General features: G+C 53.3%; 1 protein-coding gene across 1 annotated transcript in view; it reads left to right on the top strand.

Moving 5' to 3' along the window:
* Positions 1-14440, top strand: part of LOC139274678 (cyclic nucleotide-gated channel alpha-4-like) — a 29843-nt gene extending 15403 nt beyond the window's left edge. The window contains exons 2-5 of the mRNA XM_070891356.1: positions 4654-4758; positions 5773-5879; positions 6296-7291; positions 12696-14440. Of these exons, the coding sequence (XP_070747457.1) occupies positions 4654-4758; positions 5773-5879; positions 6296-7291; positions 12696-14440 (2953 nt within the window). The remainder of the gene's footprint in view (positions 1-4653; positions 4759-5772; positions 5880-6295; positions 7292-12695) is intronic.
* Positions 14441-15428: the final 988 nt, after the last annotated feature.

Raw genomic sequence — 15428 nt, 5'->3', positions numbered from 1 at the left:
GGGAGCACTGTACTGTCGGAGGGCAGTACTGAGGGAGTGCTGCACTGTCGGAGGGCAGTACTGAGGGAGTGCCGCACTGTCGGAGGGGCAGTACTGAGGGAGCACCGTACTGTCGGAGGGCAGTACTGAGGGAGTGCTGCACTGTCGGAGGGGCAGTACTGAGGGAGTGCCGCACTGTCGGAGGGGCAGTACTGAGGGAGTGCCGCACTGTCGGAGGGGCAGTACTGAAGGAGCGCCGCACTGTCAGAGGGGCAGTACTGAGGGAGTGCCGCACTGTCGGAGGGGCAGTGCTGAGGGAGTGCTGCACTGTCGGAGGGGCAGTACTGAAGGAGCGCCGCACTGTCAGAGGGGCAGTACTGAGGGAGTGCCGCACTGTCGGAGGGGCAGTACTGAAGGAGCGCCGCACTCAGAGGGGCAGTACTGAGGGAGTGTCGCACTGTCGGAGGGGCAGTACTGAGGGAGTGCCGCACTGTCAGAGGGGCAGTACTGAGGGAGTGTCGCACTGTCGGAGGGGCAGTATTGTTGGTTCTGACCTTTCACTCCTGGACATGGCCGAGGTAGTGACTGGGTCTGGGGGCTGCACCGTCTCCACCCGGGTGTTGGGCAACGGCGGCCGACTGCGCGTATTGGCGCCATTTTGGTTTCCAGGTCCGTGGCGAATAGTGCCATCTGGTGCCTGCAGCGTGGGATAGACCTGGGGCAGGGTATCAGGATCAGTGCCTTCACCCTCCCAAATTTGCTCGCTGGCTACTTTTGGGGACACTCTATTCCCGACATCTAGCAACAACATTTGTTCACAATCTTAATCGGTTCGTTACATTGATTGCCGTGCATACAATGTCTCTTTAAGTTCAGTTGGTTGCAGGTCACCTTTAAGAGAACCCTGCTGGCTTGAGCCCAATCAAATCCTCTGTCAGACACCACATGTTGGTCCCTCAGCGTTGCACCTCACGATATGGCCGAGGCCATCTTTTTCTCAGCCATGCTGCACCTCGCTGCAGTAGGGACGCCATCTTGCCTCTTCCTTGAGGTCGACTGCTTTGATCCTTCTCTCCCGTGATTCTGCTGGAAGAGTGCCTGTGAATTCGATCTTCCTCCGGGTCCTGCCACTGGAGCTGGGAAGGTACTTCTAGGTCATTCCGGTCGGATCATTGCCACGCAGTCGATGGACGGTCTGTGCCTCAGGTGCTGCACTGGTCTGTTCTCTGGTGCCTGGCCCAAGCGAAGGTGAGGTTTTGTTCTGCCTCTGAGCACGGGGGACATCGATTGCTGGAGTGAAGAGGTCTTCCCATTTCCACTGGATCTTCCCCATCCACCTTCTTCCGAGTAGCGTTGGACCATCACCTGCAACAATCCACAGAGGTAACTTGTGCACCGCGCCATTATGGATTACACTTACATCCGCACTACCAAGGACTGGGATCAGCTCCTTGGTGTAGGTGAGCAACTTTTCCTGTACTGGAACCAGCTCGGGTCGTTTGTCGTTCCATAGCCTCTCAAAGGAATCCTGGCTCATCACTGACTGGCTCGTTCTCGTGTCCACTTCCATGAAGACTGTGTAGGGGGTGGTGTGTGGGGTCAGGTTCACCTCTGACCTTCTGAGCGGTTTGAATCGCTCCCACTCCCTGGGTTCTAGACTTTGGATTTATTTGGGGATGTGACAAAGTGCAAGAGACAACTGGTTTTGGTGCAAGAAACTTCGAATTTATTCAGGAAAAGAAAGTTCAATGTCAAAACTTACAATCACTAGAATAAGGAACACTCTATCACACGTTCAAAAGGAGTTACAGAAAATAATACACCTCCCACCTCCCAATGCCTAACTCTGACTAGGTTGAACTCCGGGGCAAACAGGGATCATACTCACCAGTCCGTTTATTGTCAGTTAGCGGTGGTTCGCGGTTTCGGGGTTCGCTGGACTCTGTAGGTTCTTTTTGCCGTACCCCGAACGTCATGGAAGACATCTTGCTGTGTAGTCTTCAGTTGGGTGGTGTCCGCTGATGCGGGAGGGCCCATATTGGATGTATGGGGTGACTACCCACTTCCTTCCGTCAGCAGTATGTTTTAAAGTTCTTTTAGGTAAGGTTTCACCTGTTGGTAGCTAGGAACAGATTGTAGAATGGAAACTTTCGAATCTTCAGTTTATTCTTGAGGAGTTTCTTTCTCAGGATTTGTCGATCGCGGTGGCTCGATGCTATCACGTAGGCTGTGGTCAGTTGTTGCCACGATGATGATGTCCAACGTCCCTGGGAACTGCTTTTCTCTGTTTGTTTGATGGCCGAACAGTGCAGCCCAGCAGTGTCGTTGAGGCGGAAAGCGTTGATGTCTAGAAGGCTGCGTAGAAGGCTGTTCCTTTTTTTCATCCGTAAGACAGGGCCCCAATTATACTTTGAGAGCCTTTCTAATCTGCGTGCCAAATCAGACCCGATTCTTTGTCTTAATTTTGGCGGGCTTGGTAATTCTTTGTTATATTTTGCCGGGCTCGTTAACGATAACTCGTTTAGGATGTGCCGATCTGTTGAATTCATTTTTTGATCGGAAAAATTAGCTTTGGTATTTACGTTGCCTGGATTTTCCATGCGGGCTGGATGGGCGATTAACATTATGCATGCGCTGGATGGGTTTCATGCTTAGAGTGATGGCTGGCTATCTCTGGGTCGATTGTTGCTATGTTAATGTCTCCTGGGGAGAAGGGTTTTTGAGTTTACATAATTCTCCAGTCAATTTGTTTAGCTTCAATACCCCAGACAGCTCCAATAGCCAAAGATTGGCTTCTTTAGAGGCTAGTTGTTCCCTGGTTTTTGCAGCCCTTTTCCTCCCGGACCCAACATGCCTTTTAAAATCCCAAACTTGGTTAAAACGCGTAGATTTCTTCCATAAGCATTTTAGGATCCCAAACTTTCTGTTTCATAGTCCCAAATCGAATTTCCTTTTCAATGAGTCTAAACACTAGGGAGGAGTTCCACGAATTTTGCAACCTTACAACTGGAAGGCCATTTATCTCGACTTCCATCTTCACTGGAGGACAATCGGTGGTGTAGGTATACACTCCATACACTTCTTCTTGGGGCTGAGCTGCCTCTCTGGCCAAATCTGGCTGGATTCAAAGTCATCTACCGACTCCTCTGCTAGACGGTGAGTCGTATTTCTTTTACACATACGCTGGAGGTGGCCCTTCATGTTACAGGCTTTGCATACATACTCAGCAAACCGACACTGGTGAGCCCTATGGTTTCTTCCGCAACGCCAGCATGGTGCTACTCGATTAGGACACCTTGGCGGACTCTGACTTCTGGGACCCTGAGGTCTGTGCTCTCTGCCCTGGGCAGAGCCACGTTCTACAGTCTTTCCTGTGAAAGGCACCATTCTGTGTACAGTACTTGCTGGGTTTGAGTCCACAGGATGAATAATTCACTTGGTGCTGCAGGTAGAAGTCATGAACGCCTGACTGATGCTGATGGCCTTCTGCAGGTTGACTGTGGTGTCGGCAGATAATAGCTTGTGAAGGAGGCCCTCGTGGCCAATTCCCATAACTAAGATGTCTCGCAATGCTTCGTTGAGGTGTGTGCCAAAATCACACGGTGCCGCAAGTCTCCTGAGGTCGGCAGCAATCTCCTGGCCCTCAGGTCTGTGGTGAGTGTAGAATCTGTGTCTGGCCGTGAGGATGCTCTGTTTTGGTTTTAGTTGGTCGCGAATTAGTTCAGTCAGCTCATCGTATGTCTTATCCTTGGCCTTCGTGGGTGCCAGCAAGTCCCTGACGAGGCGGTAGACCTCGGGCCGACAACTGGTCAGCAGTATAGCCTTGCGCTTCTCCGCCAATGTGTCCGTCTCCCCTGCCAGGTCGTTTGCCACAAAATATTGCTCGAGCCTTTCCGTGAAGGCATCACAATCATTACCTTCTGCGAAATCTTTTAGTGTGCCAAAGGTAGCCATAATCGCGTGAAAGTCCGTATTCTCGTCGCCAGTTGTTATGTCTGTAATGCACTTATGAATGACTCCACGAGGCAATGTGTTGTATTCAAACTGTAATGACCTTGGTCTTTGATCTGTAACTCCAGAGTGAGACACAAGCATGGTGGGCAGCCTTTTATACTGAGCCCTGCACATCTATGCAGGTGACCCTCAGATCTCCCACCACAGTGCCCTCTGGTGGACAGTTTCTGCCACACGGTCTCCACCAGTTGCACCCACTAGTGGTGCCAGTATAGTATATACACAGTGTAAACCTTATTGACAGTACATCAGGTAACAAGTCTCCATCATGCAACTATACAGTGACTACACAGAGAATATATCTATAGTCTGCATATATAACACTGAGGGAGTGCAGCACTGTCGGAGGGGCAGTGCTGAGGGAGTGCTACACTGTCAGAGGGGTAATGCAGATGGAGCGTTGTTATATCTCAGGGCGAGTTCTATCTCATGCATTGATAGTTCAGAGTCTGGTTCTGCCAGTGACATCTAGTGATAGTTGTTGGTACTGCAGCTTCATCTTGCCCTTGTGCTGTCTGTTGGACCCGTAGTTGAGTGAGGAAACGCTGTGATGGGGAATCTCGCCCCTTGGGCTGTACTTGGTGATATGTTGCGCTGACGGGTGAGAATTGACTCACAGTGTTGCTGTACCCCCCGGTAATGCTGCCATTGCCCCTACAGTGCTGGCTCCCGATGGATCCTGGACCCCATGGGGGAGTGGTATTTCCGTTGGCTCGTTGTATCCACCATCCCGGTCATCTACAACTGGATCATACTGGTCAGCAGGTGAGGGTCAAGCACGCTGTTCAACAAGCTGAGGTTTGGCCCCAGCCCCAGTATTGCCGCCAATTCTGGGCACCGCCCTTTAGGAAGGGTGGAGAGGGTGCAGAGGAGATTTACGAGAATGATGCCAGGAATGAGGGACTTCAATTATGTGGATAGGCCGGAGGAGATGGGGTTGTTCTCCTTAGGGAGGAGAAGGTTAAGGGGAGCCTTAATAAAGGTCTTCAAAATTAGACAGAGAGAGGGAATGTGATAGAGAGCAACATAGAAAGGGACAGAGTGCAAGAGAGAGAGAGAGAGAGAAAGGGATAGAGAGAGAGAGTGAAAGTGACAGAGAGCGAGACAGGGATAGAGAGCGACAGAGAGAGAAAGGGATAGAGGGCGCAAGAGAGAGAAAGGGATAGAGAGAGAGAGAGAGAGAGAGAGGGAGAGAGAGAAAGTGATAGAGAGCGAGCGAGAGCAAGAAAGGGACAGAGAGAGAGAGTGAGAGAGAAAAGTGGAAGGCAGAGAGTGAGAGAGAGAAGCGGATTAAATGATTCCAATTCCCAGCTGATGATAAATAATTAAAACTTTGCTGAATGTTCAGCAGCCTTTCATTGGAACGGAACCAGGTATAGAGGGGCTGAATGGTTGGGTATGGAGGGGGTGAAGGAACGGGTATGGAGGGGCCGAATGGCTGGTCCAGGGGCTGGGACCTGTGGGGATGGGTATTGAGGGCCGAAGGACTGTGTCCGGGGGCTGGGTGATTGGGGCCTATGGGGAACGGATATAGAGGGGCTGAATGGCCGGATATAGAGGGGGCGAGGGGCTGTGGTCAGGGACTGCGTGTGGGGCCTGTGGGGACGGGTATTGAGGGCTGAAGGACTGTGTCCAGGGGCTGGGTGTGGGGCCTGTGGGGAACGGGTATGGAGGGGGCAAAGACTGGTCCGGAGACTGGGTGATTGGGGCCTATGCCCCAAAGCCTCTTTTACTGCTGTTACTGACCGCGGTTGAATGCTGGGTGTGATTGGTTCCCAGGTGCAGCTTCAGTGAACTGCAGTACCATTACCTGTCAGTGTGGCTGGCTCTCGATTACCTGTCTGACCTCATCTACCTGCTCAATATGGCTGCCAGATTTAGCACAGGTGAGTGCGGGCACGTGTGTCCTTTCAAATATAAACGGTACAGAGGGGGAGGGGCGAGGTGGGGGAGGAGCGAGGTGGGAGGGTGGACGGGTGGGAGGGGAGGGGGAGGGTGGACGATGGGAGGGGGGAGGGGGAGGGGCGAGGTGGGGGAGGAGCGAGGTGGGAGGGTGGACGGGTGGGAGGGGAGGGGGAGGGTGGGAGGAGGGAGGGGGGACGATGGGAGGGGGGAGGGGGAGGGGCGAGGTAGGGGAGGAGCGAGGTGGACGGGTGGGAGGGGAGGGGGAGGGGGGACGATGGGAGGGGGACGGTGGAAGGAGGGTGGGGCAGGACTTATTTCGAACCAGCCCGCGCGCAGTGTTTTTAAAGATTGACTTTGTTCAGTGTCCTGAGTCAGGCCGTTATGCTCCTGCCCGCAGGGTACCTGGAGCAAGGCGTGCTGGTGACTGACCGCTGGCCAATCGCGCGGACGTATGCTCGGACGCTTGGATTCAAGCTGGACCTGGTCTCCCTCCTGCCTACCGACCTCCTCTCGCTGCACCTGGGAATCCACAGCCCGGCCCTCAGACTCAACCGTCTCCTGCAGGCTCGCCGTCTGCCCGAGGTCCTGGAGCGTGTGGAGACCCGCTGCTCCTGGCCCAACACCTTCCGCATCGCGCGCATCATGGCGTCCATGATGCTCAGCATTCACTGGAACGCTTGTGCCTACTTCGCCCTGTCTGCGCACATTGGCTTCGGGCGTGACACCTGGGTCTACCCCAACATCTCGGACCCCGACAACGCCCGCCTGGCTCGCCAGTACCTACACAGCATCTACTTCTCCACCCTGATCCTCACCACCATCGGCAACACCCCCACGCCCGTGCGCGAGGAGGAGTACCTGTTCGTGATGGCGGACTTCCTCGTGGCCGTGCTGGCCTTTGCCAGCGTCGTGGGCAGCGTGGAATCCATCGTGTCCAACCTGGACAGGGCCTCCCGCCGCGCCTACCCCGACCACCAGCTGATGAAGGACTACCTGGCGTCCTGTCGGGTGGGCAAGGCACTGCGGGACCGGGTGACCGCCTGGTCCCAGCACCTGCGCCTCAACAAGAAGATGACCAACGAGAGCCAGGTCCTGCGCGCGCTGCCAGACAAGCTGCGGGCCCAGGTGGTGGTCAGCGTTCACCTCCACACCCTGCGGAAGGTGCAGCTCTTCCAGTCCTGCGAGGTCAGCCTGCTGGAGCAGCTGGTGCTCAAGCTGCGGGCCCAGGTCTTCGGCCCAGGCGACTACGTGTGCCACAAGGGCGATGTCGGCAGGGAGATGTACATTGTGCAGGAGGGGCGGCTGGCCGTGGTGGCTGACGATGGCCTCACGCAATTCGCCATCTTGGAGGACGGGAATTACTTTGGGGAGATCAGTATCCTCGACATCCCAGGTAACGCACTGCAGCTCAGCTGCTTAAAAACATCCATTCACCAATGTGGGCGTCGCTGGCAAGGCTGGCATTTATTGCCCATTCTTAATCGCCCCTTGAGAAAATGGTGGTGAGCCGTCGCCTTGAACCACTGCAGTCCGTGTGGTGAAGGTGCTCCCACAGTGCTAGAACATAAGAACATAAGAACATAAGAAATAGGAGCAGGAGTCGGCCATTCGGCCCCTCGAGCCTGCTCCGCCATTTAATACGATCATGGCTGATCTGATCATGGACTCAGCTCCACTTCCCCGCCCGCTCCCCATAACCCCTTATTCCCTTATCATTTAAGAAACTGTCTATCTCTGTCTTAAATTTATTCAATGTCCCGGCTTCCACAGCTCTCTGAGGCAGCGAATTCCACAGATTTACAACCCTCTAAGAGAAGAAATTCCTCCTCATCTCAGTTTTAAATGGGCGGCCCCTTATTCTAAGATCATGCCCCCTAGTTCTAGTCTCCCCCATCAGTGGAAACATCCTCTCTGCATCCACCTTGTCAAGCCCCCTCATAATCTTATACGTTTCGATAAGATCACCTCTCATTCTTCTGAACTCCAATGAGTAGAGGCCCAACCTACTCAACCTTTCCTCATAAGTCAACCCCCTCATCCCCGGAATCAACCGAGTGAACCTTCTCTGAACAGCCTCCAAAGCAAGTATATCCTTTCGTAAATATGGAAACCAAAACTGCACGCAGTACTCCAGGTGTGGCCTCACCAATACCCTGTATAACTGTAGCAAGACTTCCCTGCTTTTATACTCCATCCCCCTTGCAATAAAGGCCAATATACCATTCCTGATCACTTCCTGATCACTTGCTGTACCTGCATACTATCCTTTTGTGTTTCATGCACAAGTACCCCCCCAGGTCCCGCTGTACTGCGGCACTTTGCAATCTTTCTCTATTTTCAAGTGCTGACTTTGTTGTAGTGGATTTGTTACAACTCATTGGACCGTTTCAGAGGTCAGTTAAGAATCTGGAGGTCTTCAGTCACATATCGGCCAGACCGGGTAAGGACGGCAGATTTCCTTCCCTGAAGGACATCAGTGAACCAGATAGGTTTTTACAACATTCTGGTAGTTCCATGGTTACCATTACTGATACTGGCTTTTAATTCTGGATTTATCTAATTAACTGAATTAAATTTCCCAGCTGCCGTGGTGGGATTCGAACTCGTGTCTCCGGATCGTTAGTCCAGGCCTCGAGATTACTGGTCCAGTACCGTAACCACTATACTACCGTACTACCCTTCTTCCCTCTCTGCTCTCTACTCCTGCCTCCCTGAGTCAGAAGTTGTGGCTTCAAGCCTCAGTCCAAAACCTTAGAGTGATAGATTGAAGCACAGGAGGTGGCCATTCGGCCCATCGAGCCTGTGCCGGCTCTGTGACAGTGCGATCCAATCAGTCCCACTCCCCGCTCTGTCCCCACAGCCCGGCACATTCTTCCCCTTCAAGTATTTATCCAATTCCTGTTTAAAAGTTACTATTGAATCTGCTCCCACCGCCCTTTCAGGCAGCGCGTTCCCGATCACAACAACTCGCTGCGTAAACACATTCTCCCTATCTCCCCCTCTGGTTCCATCGCCGATTATCGTCAATCTGTGTCCCTATGGTTACCGACCCTTCTGCCCCTGGAAACTAGAGCACAAAATCTAGACTGACACTCCAATGCAGTACTGAGGAGGTGCCGTCATTCGGATGAGAGGTTAAACCGAGCCGCATAAGATCCCATGGCACTATTTCGAAGAAGAGCAGGGGGAATTCTCCCCAATGTCCTGGTGAATATTTATCCTTCAATCAATATCACTAAAAACAGATTATCGGGTCATTATCACATCGCTGTGTGTGGGAGCTTGCTGTGCGCGAGTTGGCTGCTGCATTTCCTACATTACAACAGTGACTACACACCAAAAGTACTTCATTGGCTGTAAAGCGCTTTGGGACGTCCTGAGGTCATGAAAGGCGCTATATAAATGCAAGTCTTTCCTTAGAAGGTTGTGGGTTCAAGACCCACTCCAGAGACTTGAGCACATAATCATAGAATCACAGATATTTACAGCACAGAAGGAGGCCATTCGGCCCATCGTGTCCGCGCCGACCGACCAAGAGCTACCCGGTCTAATCCCACTTTCCAGCTCTGGGTCCGTAGCCCTGTAGGTTACGGCACTTCAGGTGCACATCCAAGTACTGTTTAAATGTGGTGAGGGTTTCTGCCTCTACCACCCTTTCAGGCAGTGAGTTCCAGACCCACACCTCCCGCTGGGTGAAGAAATTATCCCTCTAAACCTCCCCCCAATTACTTTCAATCTATGTCCCCTGGTTGTTGACCCTTCTGTTAAGGGAAATAGGTCCTTCCTATCCACTCTATCCAGGCCCCTCATAATTTTATACACCTCAATCAGGTCTCCCCTCAGTCTCCTCTGTTCCAAAGTAAACAACACCAACCTATCCAATCTTTCCTCATAGCTAAAATTCTCCAGTCCAGGCAACATCCTCGTAAATCTCCTCTGTACCCTCTCCAGTGCAATCACATCTTTCCTGTAATGTGGTGACCAGAACTGCATGCAGTACTCCAGCTGTGGCCTAACTAGTGTTTTATACAGTTCAAGTATAACCTCCTTGCTTTTATATTCTATGCCTCGACTAATAAAGGCAAGTATTCCGTGTGCCTTCTTAACCACCTTATCCAACTGTCCTACCTTCAGCGATCTGTGGACCTGCACTCCCAGGTCCCTCTGTTCCTCTACACTTCTCAGTAACCTACCATTTAATGTGTATTCCCTTGCCTTGTTAGCCCTCCCCAAATGCATTACCTCACACTTTTCTGGATTGAATTCAGGTGCTCTGCCCACCTGACCAGTTCATACAAATATAGAAACATAGAAAATATGTGCAGGAGCAGGCCATTCGGCCCTTCGAGCCTGCACCGCCAGCTGTAAGGACCATATCTAACTCCCTCTTGAATATATCCAATGAACTGGCATCAACAACTCTCTGCAGTAGAGAATTCCACAGGTTAACAACTCTCTGAGTGAAGAAGTTTCTCCTCATCTCGGTCCTAAATGGCTTACCTCTTATACTTAGATTGTGTCCCCTGGTTCTGGACTTCCCCAACATTGGGGACATTCTTCCTGCATCTAACCTGTCCAGTCCCGTCAGAATTTTATGTTTCTATGAGATCCCCTCTCATCCTTCTAAACTCCAGTGAATACAGGCCCAGTCGATCCAGTCTGTAAAGTCCTTACACAATACCACAAATCCACACGAGGCACATTCTATGGACAAGGTCACTCCATGACCTGAACCTTTATTTAGAGGACCAAGAAGTGATGACCCTGCGTGGGACCTCCCTTTATATACCTGGGTGACCAGGTGAGGAGTGTCTCCCACAAGTTCACCCCCTGTGGTCAAGGTGTGCATTTCTCAGGTGTATACAGTGTACAGTGTTGTTACTTGAAGGTTACATACATGACACAGTCTCTCCTCATATGTCAGTCCTGCCATCCTGGGAATCAGTCTGGTGAACCTTCGCTGCACTCCCTCAATAGCAAGAATGTCCTTCCTCAGATTAGGAGACCAAAACTGAACACAATATTCCAGGTGAGGCCTCACCAAGGCCCTGTACAACTGCAGTAAGACCTCCCTGCTCCTATACTCAAATCCCCTAGCTATGAAGGCCAACATGCCATTTGCCTTCTTCATCGCCTGCTGTACCTGCATGCCAACTTTCAATGACTGATGTACCATGACACCCAGGTCTCGTTGCATCTCCCTTTTTCCTAATCTGCCGCCATTCAGATTATATTCTGCCTTCGTATTTTTGCCACCAAAGTGGATAACCTCACATTTATCCACATTATACTGCATCTGCCATGCATTTGCTCACTCACCTAACCTAACCTGCAGCCTCTTAGCATCCTCCTCACAACTCACACCACCACTCAACTTAGTGTCATCTGCAAACTTGGAGATATTACACTCAATTCCTTCATCTAAATCATTGATGTATATTGTAAATAGCTGGAGTCCCAGCACTGAGCCCTGCGGCACCCCACTAGCCACTGCCTAGTGACTAAGACCCGTTTATGCCGACTCTCTGCTTCCTGTCTGCCAACCAGTTCTCTATCCACGTCAGTACATTACCCCTAATACCATGTGCTTTAATTTTTCACACCAATCTCTTGTGTGGGACCTTGTCAAAAGCCTTTTGAAAGTCCAAATACACCACATCCACTGGTTCTCCCTTGTCCACTCTACTAGTTACATCCTCAAAAAATTCTAGAAGATTTGTCAAGCATGATTTCCCTTTCATAAATCCATGCTGACTTGGACCGATCCTGTCACTGCTTTCCAAATACGCTGTTATTTCATCCTTAATAATTGATTCCAACATTTTCCCCACTACTGATGTCAGGCTAACCGGTCTATAATTACCCGTTTTCTCTCTCTCTCCTTTCTTAAAAAGTGGTGTTACATTAGCTACCCTCCAGTCCATAGGAACTGATCCAGAGTCGATAGACTGTTGGAAAATGATCACCAATGCATCCACTATTTCTAGGGCCACTTCCTTAAGTACTCTGGGATGCAGACTATCAGGCCCCAGGGATTTATCAGCCTTCAATCCATCAATTTCCCGAACACAATTTCCTGACTAATATCTTCCTGCAGTCCGCAGCTTTCTTCTTCATTATCAACCACACGGCCGATTTTAGTATCATCTGCAAACTTCTTAATCATATCCCATATATTGAAGGATGTCCCTTCAGTGCAGTGCTGGGGGAGTACTCAACTCTCATAGCTGGACCATGGGAACTTAGAGAGGTTTAAGGCACATGCCTGGGGCCAGACCCTGACCCGGGATGGGACACAGGCCCAGACACAGGCCCAGGACCAAACATAGGCCCAGACACAAGCCCAGGCTCAAACACAAGCCCAGGTCCAGACACAGACCCATACACAAGCCCAGTCCCAAACACATGCCCAGACACAGGCCCAGGCTCAGACACAAGCCCAGGTCCAAACACAAGCCCAGACACAGGCCTAGGCCCGAATACAGGCCCAGACACAAGCCCAGGCTCAGACACAGGCCCAGGCCCAGACACAGACCCATACACAAGACCAGGCTCAAACACAAGCCCAGGTCCAAAACAAGCCCAGACACAGGCCCAGGCCCAGACACAGGCTCAGACATAGGCCCAGGCCCAAACACAGGCCCAGACCCAGACAAATGCTTAGACACAGGTCCAGGCTCAAACACAAGCCCAGACACAGGCCCAGATACAAACACAGGCCCAAACAAAAGCCCAGGCAGGGGCCCAGGTCAAACCTTGTTGATTTATTTTATATTTTGTCTCCTTCAATTTCGAAGGGAGTAAATCTGGAAACAGAAGGACAGCGAATATCCGGAGCCTTGGATACTCGGACCTGTTTGCGCTGGGGAGGGAGGACCTGACCGAAGTGCTGACCGAGTTTCCAGAGGCCAAGCACATTCTGGAGGCAAAGGGCCGAGAGATGCTGCTGAAGTTGGGGCTGTTGGACGAGGTGGTGGCCCAGCAGGAGTTGGGGAAGGAAGACCTGGCGAGGAAGGCGGAGCGACTGGAGATAGTCCTCGACTCGCTGAGCACCAAACTCGCTCGCCTGATCGGGGAGCTCCAGTCCAGCGTCAAGAAGATGAATTTTCGCCTCCAGCACCTTGAAAATGAGCTGAGCGGCTGGGCCGGGATTGGTGAGGACTCTGAGAGTGAAGGGGAAGCCCAGGATTGCAGTCAGCGCCATGCCCAGACCCAGGCCCAATCACAAGCCCAGGCTCAAACCCAGGCCCAGGCCCAAACCCAGGCCCAGCACCAAACCCAGACCCAGGCCCAAACCCAGGCCCAGCCCAAAACCCAGAACCAGGCCCAGGCCCAAACCCAGGCCCAAACCCAGACCCAGGCCCAGGCCCAGGCCCAAACCCAGGCACAGGCCCAAACCCAGGCCCAAACCCAGGCCCAGCCACAAACCCAGGCCCAGGCCCAAACCCAGGCCCAGGCCAAGACTCAGGCCCAGGCCAAGACCCAGGCCCAGCACCAGGCACACACACAGGCCCAGGCCAAGACCCAGGCCCAGGCCAAGACCCAGACCCAGGTACAAACCCAGGCCCAGGCCAAGACCCAGGCCCAGGCACAAACCCAGGCCCAGGCACAAACCCAGGTCCAGGCCAAGACCCAGGCCCAGGCCAAGACCCAGACCCAGGTACAAACCCAGGCCCAGGCCAAGACCCAAGCCCAGGCCAAGACCCAGGCCCAGGTACAAACCCAGGCCCAACCTCAAACCCAGACCCAGGCCCAGGCACAGGCCCAAACCCAGACCCAGGCACAAGCCCAGGCCCAGGCCAAGACCCAGGCTCAAACCCAGGCCCAACCCCAAACCCAAACTCAGGCCCAAACCCAGGCCCAGGTACAAACCCAGGCCCAGGCCAAGACCCAAGCCCAGGCCAAGACCCAGGCCCAGGTACAAACCCAGGCCCAACCTCAAACCCAGACCCAGGCCCAGGCACAGGCCCAAACCCAGACCCAGGCACAAACCCAGGCCCAGGCCAAGACCCAGGCCCAGGTACAAACCCAGGCCCAACCCAAAACCCAGACCCAGACCCAGGCACAAGCCCAGGCCCAGGCCAAGACCCAGGCTCAAACCCAGGCCCAACCCCAAAACCAAACTCAGGCCCAAACCCAGACCCAGGTACAAACCCAGGCCCAGGCCAAGACTCAGGCCCAAACCCAGGCCCAACCCCAAACCCAAACCCAGACCCAGGCCCAGGCACAAACCCAGACCCAGGCACAAGCCCAGGCCCAGGCCAAGAACCAGGCCCAGGCACAGACCCAAACCCAGACCCAGGCACAAACCCAGTCCCAGGCCCAGTCCCAAACCCAGGCCCAACTCCAAACCCAAACCCAGATCCAGGCCCAAACCCAGGCCCAGGTACAAGCCCAGGCCCAAACCCAGGACCAGCCCCAGGCACAAACCCAGGACCAGCCCCAAACCAAGACCCAGGCCCAGGCACAGGCCCAAACCCAGCTCCAGGCACAAATCAGGCCCAAAACACGACTTGGACGCAGACCCACAACCCAACCCTAACTCAGGCCCAGACCCAGACCTCGGCCCAGGAACAGCTCCAGCCCCAGGCCCAGGAGTAGCCCCAGGCACGTTAGTCGCTATGGCTCCAGGATTTAGCGCCTGGCCAGGGGTGAGCTGCTGGAAGGCAGAGACTCTGGAAATCAGGTTTCCGGTCCGGGATCTGGCTACGGACAGGGTTCGATCCCCCGGGGATCGCAGAACATGTGAGCAGGTCACACGGTGCGATAACTGGGGGCTCGGCCTCTGAGCGGGGGTCCACAAGGTGCCAGGATATTTGTCACTCTGGGTGTGGGGACACCGCACCCCTCCCTGTAATTGGTCATTGGCGAGTTCCGTTCGCGGCCAACAGCAAATGGGCTGTTTCACCCCGCAGGGATTTGATGACATAGAGTCCGCCGTTTCTGTCAGTGCTTAAACATTAAACATAATTTCTACAACTATAGCTGTTTATTTTATTGGGGAACAACAAGACATTGAGATAACGAGTTCCCGGGAGTGTGTCAGTATATACAGAGGGTCCCCGGGAGTGTGTCAGTATTTACAGGGGGTCCCGGGAGTGTGTCAGTATTGACAGGGGGTCCCCGGGAGTGTGTCAGTATTTACATCGGGTCCCCGGGAGTGTGTCAGTATTTACAGGGGTCCCCGGGAGTGTGTCAGTATTGACAGGGGGTCCCCGGGAGTGTGTCAGTATTTACAGAGGGTCCCCGGGAGTGTGTCAGTATTTACAGGGGTCCCCGGGAGTGTGTCAGTATTTACAGGGGGTCCCCGGGAGTGTGTCAGTATTTACAGGGGGTCCCGGGAATGTGTCAGTATATACAGAGGGTCCCCGGGAGTGAGTCAGTATTTACAGGGGGTCCCGGGAGTGTGTCAGTATTTACAGGGGGTCCCCGGGAGTGTTTCAGTATTTACAGGGGGTCCCCGGGAGTGCGTCAGTATTTACAGGGGGTCCCCGGGAGTGTGTCAGTATTTACAGGGGGTCCCGGGAGTG

Source organism: Pristiophorus japonicus, chromosome 10 (genome assembly GCF_044704955.1).
Source record: "Pristiophorus japonicus isolate sPriJap1 chromosome 10, sPriJap1.hap1, whole genome shotgun sequence".
Lineage (NCBI taxonomy): Eukaryota > Metazoa > Chordata > Chondrichthyes > Pristiophoridae > Pristiophorus > Pristiophorus japonicus.
Note: the sequence above shows the minus strand (reverse complement) of the source record. Positions and strands in the feature narration are given on the sequence as shown.